The 16,392-nt window shown below is 40.3% G+C and overlaps 1 protein-coding gene across 2 annotated transcripts in view; it reads right to left on the reverse strand.

Annotated features, from left to right (window-relative positions):
* Positions 1-16,392, reverse strand: part of wry (weary) — a 565,654-nt gene that overhangs the window by 180,339 nt on the left and 368,923 nt on the right. For both annotated transcript variants that reach the window (XM_065232870.1, XM_065232868.1), the window contains exon 3: positions 11,974-12,122. In XM_065232870.1, coding sequence (XP_065088942.1) covers positions 11,974-12,122 — 149 coding nt within the window. The remainder of the gene's footprint in view (positions 1-11,973; positions 12,123-16,392) is intronic.

Here is a 16,392-nt window from a genome sequence, read left to right on the forward strand (position 1 = left end):
AAATGTGTATAAGTAAGCTAAGGTGAAGCTTTCAAAAATATGCTGACTGGCTGCAACTAGCTGTAGTGCTCAAAATTAATAAATTTCTCATTAATTGATTATCTGGAAATTTCTCGAAAATTGGTGTTTGGTACTTAACACATGATCACTTATGTTAGCTGACTTTAAGTTTATCTTTTAACTGTGTTCAATTAATAACATATAAAATAGCTGACATTCTAGTATTGAATGTTGTAAGAATTGAAAGCTCAACCATATTGTGCCATAGTAACATAGTACTTATTTTAAACTTACAGTAGGATAGATATAGCGCCATTTACACAATTCAGAGTGTTAAATTTGAATTTGCAAACATTACCATTTGTATATTGTAAGTATACCAGTTATGGCTATACGTTCCTATTATGGTGTACTGCTATTGTGGCCTATGGGGGTTCCATAACTGGTACACCTACCCTATTTATATTACTGAACATCAACAGGCGTTATTTGACCCAATGATGTAACTTAAACTAAACATGAAAAGTACTAAAACAAAACAACAATAAGTACATAGATAGTCATCTCGTTAAAATAAAAGGAACATTACAAAACAAACTAAACTGATCTAGAAAAAAACGAACTAAACCTCCGGCGAAGCAGCTGGCGAGTCAGGTAAAAATTAAACAGTGCGGAGACCCTATTGAATAGTCTCTGTAAACCACCGATTGCACCGAACATGCTATAATTAGTTCGCTGTATGGGCAGTAGAGTGATGCAAAATTTGAAATTTTCGCTCCACAATACTTAAACGATTCCAAATCGGATCCTGACTAACCTCTCAAAATTTGAACCCATTTGGTGAGAAACTGAGATGGCACAAACCATTTGAAGTTTGTATGGGAATTACTATGGTAAAACCAAGATTTTTGTTCATGTCTATCTAATAATTCACCATATCGGTCTGCTTCAAAAGTTTTCAACTTTACTTGTAGGATATTCAGCTACAACTTTGCTGAAGACCACTTTCTGATTAAATGCAAGCATCGAAAGTTATTAATGGTTCAATGCACTGATGTCCTATGATCATGCTCAATCACCTGCTCAGCAGGCAACATTGGTGTTTCTGGGGCGTTGAATAGGACACAAAAATCATGGCTACTATGTCACACTGCAAAATACAGTTTTGCCTACACGGAGAAAAAATACTACCCAAAATTTGAGTTCTTTTTACTTAATATTGACTTCAGCCTCTCACTTGCACTCGTTATTGTTGTCAAAAAAGGAACGAGAGATTCGACCCAGCGATATAGTTCAGCCCAATAAGTTACTTGTGAGTAAATTGCATATTCTTAAATTTGCGTGAATTAAACTTAATTTTGGGTAGAATATACTTAAGAGTAGGTAATTTTTTTGCTGGTGTTAAATGGAAACTACTATATGCGATTTACTCAAATTTGGGTTATTGGGCTGAACCCCGGAATTGAGGGAAAAGTACTTAATTTTGGGTTGTTTTTCATCTCCGTGTACAGAGCAGCTGCTTGATCATGTCATAAGTTTACCAATCTCTTAAATAATTAATAACTATTTCCTGTCTCGTTTTACATAGAAACAATCTTGAGCAAAGTTGTAGCTGAGAAAATTTTCTATAAGAATCGCTATCGAGCTGTTTTGCAGCTCAATATGGAAAAAAGACTAGAAGGCAATGAACAAAAAGTTGAGATTTCCCATAGTAATTTACATGTAAACTTCAAATGGTTTGTGCGAAGTCTGTTTCTAACCAAATGAGTTGTAACTTTTGGAGGCTAATCACGACCCGATTTGAAACCATTTAAGCACTGTGGAGCGAAAAAGTCAAATTTTGCATCAGTCTAATGGGCAGGCGCAGCATTGAATTATTCCGTAAGGCTCGGGGTTGAACATTGATGTCAATTTGCTCAAGGAGGACAGGGCAATCGGTGCGTCCTTGCAAAATATCCGCAATTAGCAATGCCCTTGCTGTATCTCTTCGGACCGACAGGCGCTCCAGATGGATCAGTTGCAAACGACTTTCGTAGCTAGGCAATCGGAAGGGATCCGTCCACGGCAGTTTACGTAGCGCATATCTCAGGAACCGTCGCTGAACAGACTCAACTCTTTCGACACCGTTGTTGTATTGAGGAGTCCAGACAACCGAGCAGTATTCTAATATGGAGCGAGACAAGGAGCAGTACAACGATTTAAGGCAGTAGATACCCGTGAAGCATTTGGCAATCCTGAAGATAAACCCTAGAATTCTGGAAGCATTGTCGATGGCGTGCGAGATGTGCTGCTTGAAAGAGAGTTTTGTATCCAGAATCACGCCTAGGTCCTTAATTTGGCTGACGCGCTCAATTTCAGTGCCTAGCAAAACATACTTGAACATAATAGTCTCTTTTTTGCGCGAAAAAGAGATAACCGAGCATTTGGACGGGTTTACCTCCATACGATTCAGAATACACCAATCACTAAAAGCATTCAGCTGACGTTGAAGGAAGCAACATCTGCGTAAGATAATCGTGGTCCCTCAATTACCAGATTCACGTCGTTGAAATAAATCAGGAAAATCAGCGGTCCCAGGTGACTACCCTGGGGTATGCCGGATGTGGCAGCGAACGTAGGGACTGGTGATCACCAATGACAACAGTAAGATAGCGATCGGTGAGGTACGACTGAAACGATTGCAAAAGGCAGCTGTGAATACCAAGCCTGTCCAGTTTAGCGATTGATATGCGTTGATGCAATTTATCGAAGGCAGCAGATAAGTCAGTATAAATGACATCCGTCTGAGCACGATCCAACATACTGTTAGAGATGTAGGAAGTAAGGCACAGCAAGTTAGTGGCAGTGGAGCGACCTGCCATGAAACCATTCTGGTCGATACTAATATACGGCTTACAGTGAGCGAGTAACGGTTCCATAACAACAAGTTCGAACAATTTAGCAACAGCGCTTAGCGAAGTAATGCCACGGCCGTTGAAAAACGTGCAGCAGTGGAGACAACAAACGGTCCAAGTGCGTTTTGAGGAACGCCGATGGAATTCCGTCAGGACCCGGATCGTTCGACGACTTGAGTTTCGAGGAAGCCCTGAAAATCATCTCGGGATTGATGTCAATTCATGGTTTGGCCAGAGAGTGGTACGTAACTGGCAGCCAGTCGGGCATGGTCGTCACTCAGTCTCTCGTCCGTGAAGACACTAGCAAATTTTTCAGAGAACAGCTGACAGATATCTTGCGTAGATGAGGCTACGTTACCATTATGTGTCATAGACGACGGCAGACCAGCTTCATGACGTTGTTCGTTGACAAACTTCTGAAACTGCTTGGGACGTGACTTAAGCTTTCTCTGCAATCCACGTCGATACTGAAGAAAGCACCGTTTTGCAACTCGTTTGTATGCGTTATTGATCCTGACATAGTACCGTTGAAGGGATAGTGTGCGGTGCTTGGTGAACTTCCTAAGAGCGGCTCTCTTTCTGGATTTCAGTCGACGAAATTCGCTCGTATACCATGGCCTAAGGCTAAAAATCTCTCAAATAAAGTCTAAAAAAAAAGCTCGTATGCCATGGTGGATGGGTCGTATGATGATGAATCTTTTTCGGAACGTGTCTGTCAATGATATATGCCAAGACATTGGAAATAGTTTTAGCGGTGGACTCAATGTCAACGGTGTCCAATAAGTCGTCCCAATATAAATTGGAGAGTAACTCGGCGATACTACCATGGTCGGCGTTGCGAAAATCGTAGGAAACGGTGGCAGGTGAAATATTAAAATCATGCATCAGCTTAGTACTTAACGTCACCAGTAGCGGCGGGTGGTGACGATCCAGTCTCACCAGAGGAGTGGGCGCCTCGCATAAGAAAGGAGCCATGTCCTGGTCGCTTACAAAACAAAGATCTAAACTGCGGTTGTTCTGGTTAATAACATGGTTGATTTGAGTAAGAGTGGCTCAGCTGTAATTGTGCAGAAGGAGCAAAGCGTAGGAATGGATGACAGAGTGATCCATGTCAGGATAGAGGAAACCGTTGCGAGTTTTTATCCATGAAATCCCCGGGAGATTGAAGTCACCAAACACAATAACTTCATCGGTTGCATTGGCAGTATCCAGAACAGAGAAAACCGATTGGCAATGGCTTTCGATGAAGTCACGCTCCCGTATACGGTTGGGAGGAAAGTAAACCGCACAGAGAAACAAGGTACGATCGCCCAGTTTAATCGACGTCCACACCTGCTCTAAGCATGTCCAAGCATTATTTCTAGTAACCTCGCTTTAAACCTAGCCCTAAAACACCTCCACCTTTAACTTCCCGACTATTAGCAACATTCCTATCGCAACGGAAAACTTCATAATCGTCGCCGAACACCTGATGAGAGAGCGTGCGTGAATCCAACCATGTCTCCGTGAGAATAATGATGTCGTAGCAAAGATCCGAGGTAGCTACGCGAAAATCGTCGACGTCACAGTTGATACCACCGATGTTCTGATAATGCAGCAGCAAGTCTGAAGGAGCAGGAATAGTTTCAATACTATTGTTTGATTTCCGCATTTCTTTCGTGGACGTTTGCTATAAAAGTATGGTCAGATACTGTCAAGCCAATAAGGAACAACCATTGCACAAGTAACGGCAGACTCAAAACGGCAAATAAAACGAACATCCTCAAAGTTTTGTTTCGGACGTGTATGACGAAAAACTAATGAAAAACTCGACATAATAAAAATAATAATAATAATAAGTCACACTAATATCACTGGAGAGATTTTTTTTTTACCAAAGACCATTAAATTCACATGATTCTCGAGCGCCATCTGGTGATGGTATCCTTAAGTGATGTTTACACCATCTGATATATTTTATGCATTTTAACAATTTTGCTTAAGGTAGCACCTTTCTATCTCGTTGAGATGTTGTGTTACATCAAGAAATGAGAACATTCAAAGTGTTTTTTATGTTACTTCATACGCGAAGTTAACGATTTTCAGAGTTGGTTGGAAATGCTAACATGAAGCTTTAGTGTGATGATTTATTAGCTAGAGAATGATTTTTAGAAGAGGGTAGGTGGATAGTTCCGTTAGAGTACGGCAGTATGAAAATTGAATAGAAGTTGAAAATGAGCGAAGGGCCATTAATGCGTCAGTTTTTCAAGATAGACGCACATTTTTGCCTAGCCCGTACGATGTACGCGGGGACTTGAAGTATGTCTCCAAGTCCACAGGCAAAAATGTGCGTCCCTCTTTTTGCTCATAAACTGACTGCGGCTGTGGAATAGTTCTAGCGACGTTTTCATCACTACCTAAAGCCCCACGTTGCGAGAGCATTTCCAGTCGATGGTGTGTTATAATGCAGTTCTTCTTTACCCAACTATTGTGTTGTTCCTCTCGTCATGACCAACGTGATCATCTCAGAGAGAAAGCAGTAGGGTGATTGTTGCGTGCTGTACCATCATCAGCATTGTTGACGGCTACTCCCGCCTTGAGTTGTTACATTCAAAGTGTTTTTTATGTTACTTCATACGCGAAGTTAAGTTGCTTTCACCACTAACTACCGGTAAATGTCTCCCTGCGCGTAAATTTCTTGCTGATGTAGGATCGTTCTCGGAGAACTTCTCAACGATGTACCTAAAGCCCTACAGTAAATGTATGGACGTCTGTCAAAAGTTGTTCCAATCGAACCGTCAAAACGCACCGCTTTGCTCGATTGGAACAGCTTTTTTTCCAGTTTTGAGGTGACAGCCGTCCATACTTTAACTAGAGGGGTTGGGATGTACCCATCTTAAAAATTTTAGCTGAAGACAAGCTTATAAAGCCATAAAAATTCCCTAATGCAGCTATTTTTTTTCCTGCTGTTCCCGGTGCACTTCCAGACGAAGCTTTACTGAGGATGCTGCCGATAGACCAGAGTTCCCCATTAAGAACTAGTGTTGGTGTGTTCTTGACACTTATTTCTCCTTCCGATGAGCTTGGTGAAGCCCTTGAGGAGCGTCCATCTGTGGGAACTCGTGTGTAACACATTCCATAGATTCCTATTTCGGCACGTGCAACTGGTTGGTATTATTATGCATATTATGCAAATCAGTTTGATTGAACTTGACAAAAAATGTTTGTCGTCGAAACAAAAACAACAAATAGGCTCTTTTCATGCACCATCAATGTAGAGTGCGCTAGCCGATTTTGAGAGGCAATGTCATCCAATCCATTTTTTTACATAATAATTTTCAAAACTCAAAATAATGTACATTTTGTTGCACAACTTGCAAATTTCCATTGGAAGCGGTCTTATTTTTTGATTATCTACAGATCTGAACTGATCTACAGCTGAAATAACCACACATAAAAAAATCCGGAAAATCATAACCGCTGGGACAATTTAATAAATCCTAATTTTTATCATCCAAAATATCTATAAGCACCAGCCGGATCACTGCAAACCCGATACAGAAAACAAAACATTCATAGAGTGGCTATCTCACCTAAAGACATGAGTCTCGATGTTGGTCTGTGGAAAATATGAACTTTAATTGGGATGTTTAATTGTGAAACACATACCGGTTTTTATACATCATCTGAAAGAACTTAGTTTTTTGAGCAGAATTATACTTTTATCAATCCCATAGACATTTATCTCGATTTTTAAATCTAAATTTAAATTTATAATTTTGACACTAAATCTATTAGTTGACAGCTCGCTCCCATACAAATTAGGCTACAAAATGGAGAGTTGACAACCTGGTAGGAGCTGTTTACCTCGCTTTGGTCCTCATAAGTCCTCCCCGATACCCCCCCCCCCCCCATAACCACATGGTTACGGCTTGGTGGCGTAGCCGACAATAGCAAAGTGAGAAGGTGCGACGCAAACACTGACACGGTACCAGCACGACGGTAGAGGAAATGCTTCGCCAATATCGCTTAATAACAATCGCTTAATAACAAATGCTCTTCCCCGGAAGCTGCACCGAAGATTGCAGCCCCATCACGGGGATAGAAGACTTCAGGCCAACCACCTACTGTCTCCGAAATGTATGAATTGTTACAGAAACCAACAGAGAAACATTACGAACTGATTTAACAGCAACGACTTTTAGCGCAAAATAAAGGACAATAATGGAAACATAAAATTTGCTAACATTAGCTCAGCAGGGTAAGCACATTTTTCCAGCGATGCATAAAGCTCGATACTCTGGGACAGAAAGAAGTCCGTTGGCCGAACCTTTGGAGATCACAAACTACCGTCGGGTAGCAGTACAGCAGTACCAGCATTGAGGAATTGGTTTCCGCCCAGGAACAGGTTGCGCCCATCAAGTGGGAGCCTATTAATAAGAGAATAATCGTTACCAGAAAATGGGTGCCTTACAATAATCTAATGTTATGCGCCAACCGATGCTGCTGACCTACAGGACAACTAGAATTTTTAAACTCAACTGAATGCCGTCTTGAATAAAGTGCCAAAGAGTGACTTCAAGATCTACACTGGCGACAATGTGAAGATTGGCTCCGATAACAGGAATTATGAGCGCGTCATGGGACGCCATGGACTCGGAAAAATGAGCGAAAATGGTGAGCTGTTCGCAGAATTTTGTGGCAATTGGTTAATGGGGCTCGCTTTTTCCTCATCGACCAATGCACAAAGTCACGCGGGTTTACCGTGACGAATATATCATGTTACGGGAGATACCATGTTGCGGAGGCACCATGTTACTGTGCGTTGTTATTAAAGTTCTGTGCAAAGTTATCCTGAATCGAATACAGGAGAAGATCGCCGCGACTCTCCGGGGGCAGCAGGCAGGATTCCGTGCCAGAAGATCTTATGTGGACCATATTGTCACGCTCCACATCATCCTGTAGAAGGTCAACGCATACCAAAATTCCATCTATGTGGTATTCATTGACTCAGAAAAAGCTTTCGACTGATTCAATCACTAAAATCTGTGGGACGCCCTGAGACGCAAAGGAGTCCCGGATAAAATCGTCAACCTTATCGAAGCGCCTGCTTTTTGTTGCAATACGATAGAGCACTTCTTTAGCCTAATAGCCCATTTCGTTTCTAAAAATCTCTCAAATAAAGAATAATAATAAAAAAAAAACCCATTTTGTATGGGTCTATCGAGCAGAAAACATAAAAAAAACATGGTTTCAGAGTTAACAAGTCAATTATGCTTTTGGTAAGACATTTTAGTTCAAAAGCTACCGAACGAAGCCAATGAAAACGCGTGACATGAATGATTTCACCAATTTTTATCAAAAACAAAAGAAGTGCTCCGAAAGAATCAGTTTTTAGCTTCATCCGATAGAGTTATGCACTGAAAATGTATTTTCGTTATTTCTCTGAAAACCGTTTCGTAAACATTAATATCGTACATACAACACATCTTTCATAAATGGTACGAAACATTCGTTTTTCCTGTCATTTGGCGCAATGTCAATATTACGCCCTGGAGATAGGATATTTTTTTTAGAAATATTGTCGGTTTGCCCAATACATGCAAGCTACCACAATAAATCAAATTACTCGTCGTGGTGGTTTTATGTTAGAGAAAAAAAATACATGCAAGCAGCAGAAAAAGCAAGCGAAATCGAATTACCGTTCTATGAGTGCTTCTTATTTGCCTTTAGCTTTACCATTTCTCTTAGCACAGGTAAAGCGATTGTTAAAGCGCAGATCTGACGATCACAAGGTTCATGAGTCGAGTCCGATCTGAAGTATATTTTTTTATGTTTTTTGTCATATTTATTCCTTCCAATGATGAAGTTATTTTTACCCATCCTCACTAACACACTCCACATTTTTCGGTTTCCACAACCAACACTTGTGGCTCGCTGGTTGGGTGTAGCGATAACGAGTGTGGCAGTTCTAACAAAACTAGCTTCATACAATGTACAAATCCATTTAGTTGCAGAAAACAACGAATAAATTCGTAGAATAAACGGAATTTTATTTTCAGTGTGGTATAATCATTTGCAAATTGATATTTTTTCGCTCTCATACGCTCTCAATATCACGCGTGATATTGGAGCAAAATATCATGCTTGACATTGATTTTACAAGCTAAAGGGTGATACTGTCAAAATTTGGTCAAGGGAAAACGCGTGTAAATCGGTGAAATCGTTTATTTAAAAAATCAAATTAAATTTCTTTTTCAAGTTCAATTAGTATAAAATTCAGGAAAAATATTCATTTAGGCTTCCGCTTTTCCAAATCCGAATTGCCGGGCCTTACGCTTGACCCCTGCCATCAGATTTTGTACAGCCACCTTGTCCACCTTCTTCGCCGCAGAAAGCCAGTTTGCCTTGAACTGCTGCTCGCCCTTAGCAGTTTTTTGGTCTTCTTTAGGTTCCGCTTGACAATAGCCCAGTATTTCTCAATTGGGCGGAGCTCTGGCGTGTTGGGAGGGTTCTTGTCCTTGGGAACCACCTGCACGTTGTTGGCGGCGTACCACTCCATATCCTTTTTACCGTAATGGCAAGATGCCAAATCCGGCCAAAACAGTACGGAACAACCGTGTTTCTTCAGGAAAGGCAGCAGACGTTTATTCAAACACTCTTTCACGTAAATTTCTTGGTTGACAGTCCCGGAAGCTATGAAAATGCTGCTTTTCAAGCCACGGGTACAGATGGCTTGCCAAACCAGATATTTCTTTGCGAACTTTGACAGTTTCATGTGCTTGAAAACATCTGCTACCTTTCCCCTTCCTTTTGCCGTATAAAACTCCTGTCCCGGAAGCTGCTTGTAGTTGGCTTTGACGTAGGTTTCGTCGTCCATTACCACGCAGTCAAACTTCATCAGCATCGTCGTGTACAGCCTCCGGGATCGCGCTTTGGCCGTCGTATTTTGTTTATCATCGCGATTTGGAGTCACTACCTTCTTGTAAGTCGATAGTCCGGCTCGTTTTTTGGCTCGATGCACGGTTGTAGACGATACACCTAGCTTATTTGTGGCATCTCGGAGAGAGAGGTTAGGGTTTTGCTTGAAACTACCGGCAACTCTCTTTGTCGTCTCAGCGGCTTCCGGTTTTCGATTTCCCCCCGATCCAGACTTCCTGGCTGTCGACAAACGTTCCCCAAACACTTTAATTACATTTTTAACGGTTGATTTGGCAACTTTTAGCGATTTTGTCAACTTTGCGTGCGAGTAGCTCGGATTTTCGCGATGCGCGAGCAAAATTTTGATACGCTGCTCTTCTTGCTTGGACGGCATTTTGACAACTGAAGAGTGAATTCCAAAATCAAAATAGGAGCAACATTCTACACACATACACCTTCAAAATGAGGGGTGTTCAGGTTTTTTAAATGCAAAATTGAAAGAAATACGTCAAGTTGATATTGACCAAATTTTGACCGTATCACCCTTTACTTTGATATTGCGAGACTATTCACAACGTGCAAAAATCAAGCTGTGCGTTGAATCGACGCAAAAATGATTCCGTTGCACCTCGTTTTCTTAGAAAGAGAAGGTAGAATAATGCTATTTCTTTTTTCTCTTCACCGATGGCAGACACGAAGAGACTGCTGCCAGCCGTTATGGAAGTTTCGGTTGCGTTCGGATGTAAAGCCAAAATGATTTAAAGCTGGGTTTAGACTAGGCAAGTCACTTGATAAACTCAGTTGAATTCAATTGGCTTGAAAAGTTGAGCCTGGTTCAACTTTTATCAATTCAAGTGAGTTGATCAAGTCAATTGAATGGCATGGTTCAATTCACGTTCAAGTCAGTTGAATTCAACTGACTTGATTAATTGACTTGCCCTGTCTAAGCCCAGCTTAATTCAATCTCACCACAGTTTGGTGAGATTTGCAGCTGGTAAGTTTTGTCTGCGAAAATCAAGCATGCATGATCTTGTTCTTTGGTGATATTTGATTTTTTTTAAAATATTTTTCCGTATCCGTATCTGATAGGTCGAAGTGAATTCAATGGCGTGGCCTAATTTAGAATCCGTATACCGAGTTTGGGGTCAAGAAGCAGTGTTAGACTTTTAACAATATCTCAACAATTTGTTTCTCTTTAGCAAATGTTACGGTACGTCCGAAAAGGTAAATAAATTTAAAAGTCATTTGCAGTTGAAACATTCGATTTTGTGAAAAAAGTCCACTCGAAAAATAAAGGCATAGGGCAAGTTGTGCTTAGTAGGCCTAAAATTAGATCGAAGCCCAATACGAACAAAATTTACGTATAAATTAAAGAATGAATATCTCTTTAATACTAGCTATAATCGTGTTCGTCTTCTGCAAAGCTGTTCCATATAGTTTGAGCTATTTACATGTGTTGAAACCCTGAGCTTAATTGAGTTAGCTGAACCAGTTATATGCACGAAATGGTGAAGGAATGTCATTTCTCCATATATGGCCATCCCCATATAAGCTTTCAACCAAAAGCGCCAGCTCGTCTTACATCCGAATGAGCTGACATTTTCAAAGAGTGGTTTTCCCAACGGCACAAATCTGGGGGTTAACCCGTTGAAAAAATGATAGAACATTTCTCCCAAATAAATGTGGGCCAATCTACTCTGCAACCGTTAGATTTAAAAATCAAGGTATTAATGATTTGTGGTGAATGGAGCACTTTGTAATATGTGGCTATTTAATTAACATGTATTCAATTTTAATGAAGAACTTTTTTAGATACTAACGGCCAGAAGAGCACCGTGACAGAACCTTCTTTGTCATGTCTGTCTTGTAGTCACTCATTGTCACATCGATCATGAGCACACGAAAATATGGTTACGTAGCATTATTCTCACGCATACGAGTTTTTTTTTTTGCGATAACCGTCACCATTAACTTTTTTTAGATTCTCGAGTGCTGAATCTGGCAAAATGTCCAACAGTTTTCCAGCCGTCTACACAAGATTAATGACAATGCGAGTCTCCTCACATATTGTTATCATGCAAAATGAATGATCAAAATTCACAACTAAAAAAAAAAACCCCTGGTAATGGAAGCTCATTTTCATTTACTCTGTTGCTCGTGGTAGCTATAGCAAACTTACCTTTCTGCAGATTTGTTATAATTGGATGGAATCAAGTGCTTATCGTCAATCTCCACAATCAACACGTCACCGGATTGGATGTCGGCGGTGCCTTCCCACGAGATTGTGGTCGGGATGCAGCTGGATCCGGCTGAGCAGTCCTCCGGTGTCTGAAACAGTGAGGGGGGAAAACATAAAAATAGAGATTAGCTCGTAATGCTTTTGCCACCGCCGGTTTGTGTATGGGCCAAGTCGAGTTGAATATTGAGTAGAATTAGGGCCACCAACGAGAGATTTTTGGAAGCAATATATCCTCTCCCATCCCTTTCCTCAGTCATTAAAGGTGCAGCTATAAAGCAAGACCATGCTGGAGGTGGCTGAGTTCGATTCCCGGTTTGGTCTAGGAATCCCAATTAGAAAACTCACAATTAACAACTGTGGAAGTGCTCAAAGAACACTAAATTGAGAGCCAGCGTAACATCCCAGTAAGGACATAATAAATCCAATTACGCCATGGCAATGTAAGTAGAATGTAGGTTGTAAATGGTTGGGCAAGAACTCCTGGAGACAAAAAATCAAATTTAGCTTCACAAAGGATTTCTAATACCTGAAAACAATTTTGAGAGCAGAGCAAAAAGGGCAGATTTTGTTTTAAATTATATAAAGTGATGAACGGTTGACACGGAAGGGAAGTAAAGCTGTTGGTCCCTGGTTCATGAGTTGATGGGTCGATAGGTAGGGTCCAGGTGTGGGAGCTGCCTCTCTGGCGTCGGTAGCATTGATGCTCAGCACGGAAAACAAGATCGACGGAAAACAAATCAAGGAAAAAAATTGTTTCTACTGAAACTAGAGAAAGACATTTTCCTCAGCGGCCTCTGGAACCTGTTCCAAGGACATTGGGTGGCCATTGTCATTTTTCTCAATTGGCATGGTCTATAATGAATTGTTCATGGATTTCTGAAAATTTGGATGTGCCGCACCGCTTGTTTTTGTTGAAATCAGAGATCAGTCACTTCTACCAGGGCTTCCGGAACCTGTTCCAGGGGCATAGGGTAGCCATTGTCACCTGTCTATCAAATTCTGAAAATTTTTAAATGTCGCATGGCTAGTTTTTTTTTAATTAGAGGGTGGCTACTTCCACCAGGGCTTCCGGTAACTGTTCCAACGACATTGGGTGGCCATTGTCACTGTCAATTAGCATGGTGTCTAATGACATGTTCATCTATTCCTGATATTTCTGATGAGCTGCACGTTTGCTTCTGTTGAAATCAAAGATTGGCCACTTCATCCGTTGTTTCCGGGACCTGTTCCAGGGACTTTGGGTGGCCCATTCTGTAAATCATGCATATCATCTTTCAGTTCTTATATAAACCTACAACTTTGCAGAACATTGTTGTCTACGCTTCGTAAAAAAGCGTGGGTACCGGGGTACTCCGTCATCCGTTCAAGGGGTACCCTGATTAACGCCTCCTTCACCCACATTTCTTGAAATTTCACCAGATCGTTTGTGTTAGTATTTTACAAGATGACAGAAACCTTCATAGCGATAAACATCACGTACATGACTTATTTCAATTCAAACATCAAAATGGGTACCCATAAGGGTTAAATTTAAATGCATAGTTCACTATTTTCAGCTTGTATTCAGGGCAAATCTAAGAATGTTGTAATACATTATAACACAGATTTTTTTTAAATGTGTTTTATTAAAAAAAACGTAACAACACATTGTATCAAAATTATAATCACATCGCTTATCAAGGAGAATCCCGATCATACAAACATAACCCTCTAACAAAATATCTCTCCCGTAATATTCTCGGTCCCTAATTCAGCAAAGATCACATCCATTCCCATTCCCACCTGATTGCAAGGACGTGGCCGGCTCTGTTATTGATCCTTAAACATTTGAAGTCATTGAAAGTTGCACAGTCACGGATTATGATGTGCAGTCAGTCTAAGCTAAGTATTAAATTTGAAGTATTTAGCAAGCCAAATTTGGACTGGTCCTCGCCGTATTGAACACGCAACAAAGCATACAATTCCTGTCAAACACGTGCTTCGCTTTCCTTATGTGTAGATACGTAAGCAACTTTAAGCTCTCCAGAGCAACGTTCCAGTCATAAATCATCAATTTGAGCATAAAAAATCCCATTTCCGCGAAGCCATTTCTGGCTTCCTGTCATCCATTGTCAGCCGAGAAGAGCACACATTACGAAGCGTGCAACGTGTGTGTTCATATACCTACATGTCTGTTCATATTCACACGTTTCATACGCGGAGATTTAAAAACTTTTCTCGCCCTCATTTTCCTGCACCTAACCTACCACTTGACACTTTCCTGCTGCAGAGCTTGCGTTTTGCGGTCCGGGATGAGCCGTATTTCCTATATTTATATAGGAAGTTTTCATTTTTTTTTTCAATCTGGAAATTGTCTTTCTCTGCAGCGCCAATGCAAGACAGGCGGTGGTGGTTCTCGGCAGAAGCAAAGTACATATATTTTCGAAATAGAGGATGAAAAATGCAGAACCGGCAACGAAATTGGTTTCAAGTGATCGTTTGTCTTGTTAGATTGCAGTTTTTTTTTATTCCACGATGGGTAACAAGTTTGATTGAAATTTATTTTGGAGTGTGACCGAAACCTATGCTTTAGAGTGCAACTGAGGTTTAACTGGATTTTCAGATAGATTCGTTTGGAAAATGTTTTAAACGAGCTTCTCAACAAACAATTCAAAGTCACAAATTAGCATACATATTGAATAATTGCTGTATAACAATATACAATGCTGAATAAAAGAGTATGTCGAATTACGTGCTGAAAAAAGCTCGTTGAGATCGACAGATGCGCCTTTATTCCGCTGTTTTTTTCTGATATGATTAAGTTACTTATTAAAAGCTTTATAAACGTTGACTTTCTTCTTGATTCAGATTCAGAAGTTTGATCTAATAACAAATAAGTGTAATTTGCACATACATTGACGCTTTAATTCGACTGTTTGCAATTGATTTAATAAAATGTTTTATTAGACGTCTTATAAATGTTTTCCGCCGGTGGTGTAGTGGTAAGCGTGATTACCTCTCAACCCAGCAGGCCTGGGTTCAATCCCAGTCGGCGCCGCCGGGATGTTCTGAGGCATAACATCTCTGATCACGCCTTCCTTCGGATGGGAAGTAAAGCCGTTGGTCCCCGGTTCATGAGTTGATGGGTCGATAGGTAGGGTCCAGGTGTGGGAGCTGCCTTCCTTGCACGTCAGTAGCATTGGTGCTCAGCACGGAAAACAAGATCGACGGAAAAAACAAACCAAAGGAAAAAAAAAAAAAATGTTTACCAACTCCATTATTAGATTTCATTGTCTTGGTTTACAATATTGCTGTATAAAGGTGAATACAGTCAGCAAAATAACTCTTATACTACTAGGCGTCCATGTTTGAATAGCATGCTTTGTAAATGCTTTATAAACGACGTATTAGATTAATTTTTCCACAACACTGGTTCAGTCTAAGAACAAGACGAAATCAGTAGAGTAGTGGATACCGCTTCCGCTTTCCAAGTTGAAGTTCGCGAGTTCAATCGCAAGCTCAACCCTTTTTTTTACTTGTGTTCTAAATCGTAATCATCGATCACATCACTCACGACAACAAATTTATTGATTTAGCTAGATAATCCAGCATCCTTTCCTTGGAAATTGGAGAGGTGAAACGGTAGAATTGGTCTCATATAAAACAACGATGAATGAATTTATTTATTTATTTATTTATTTGTTTGTCGTCAATCAGTGTAGACCGTTTTACAATTTTACTTAAACGCTAATTGTTACCATTTTACTTCAAGTACTTGCATAACATTTATATTTTATTATTTAAGTTTTTTTAAGCGTACTTTTATTCATTGTTATGTCAATATATTCACAGTATGTATTACAGCAAGACATCATTCTATTCAGTGGGCTGTTTTTGGCATAGTCTGTTCTTTGATTGTTGATGCTATACAAATTTCTATTCCGCAGTGAGCGAGTGGGAGCATTAAAATTGATGTTTTCCAAAATCTCTGGGCTGTTAACTCTTTGCGAAATCACATTGTTTATAAAAGCAATCATTGTGAACTCGCTTCGCTTTTTGAGCTCATTTAAATTAATTAGCATACAACGCGATTCATAAGATGGAAGTAGAAAACTCGTCCAACCCAACTTTCTTAGAGCAAACAACAAGAACTGCTCTTGAACTGATTCAATGCGGTTTACATGTGTATCATGATTTGGAGCCCAAACTATGCTACAATATTGCTACGTAAAGTGTTTTGATTGTGTAGGGATCATTGAAGTGCAAACTAAATCTTTTAATGAACCCAAGCATGTGCTTGCTTTGTAGATAATGTTATTGAAGTGATCAACAAAAGTTAACTTGGTGTCGAGGATAACACCTAAGTCTCTGACTTGATAG

Source organism: Ochlerotatus camptorhynchus, unplaced genomic scaffold (genome assembly GCF_037179485.1).
Source record: "Ochlerotatus camptorhynchus isolate MF236.1 unplaced genomic scaffold, CSIRO-AGI_Acam_v1.1 ptg000379l, whole genome shotgun sequence".
Lineage (NCBI taxonomy): Eukaryota > Metazoa > Arthropoda > Insecta > Diptera > Culicidae > Ochlerotatus > Ochlerotatus camptorhynchus.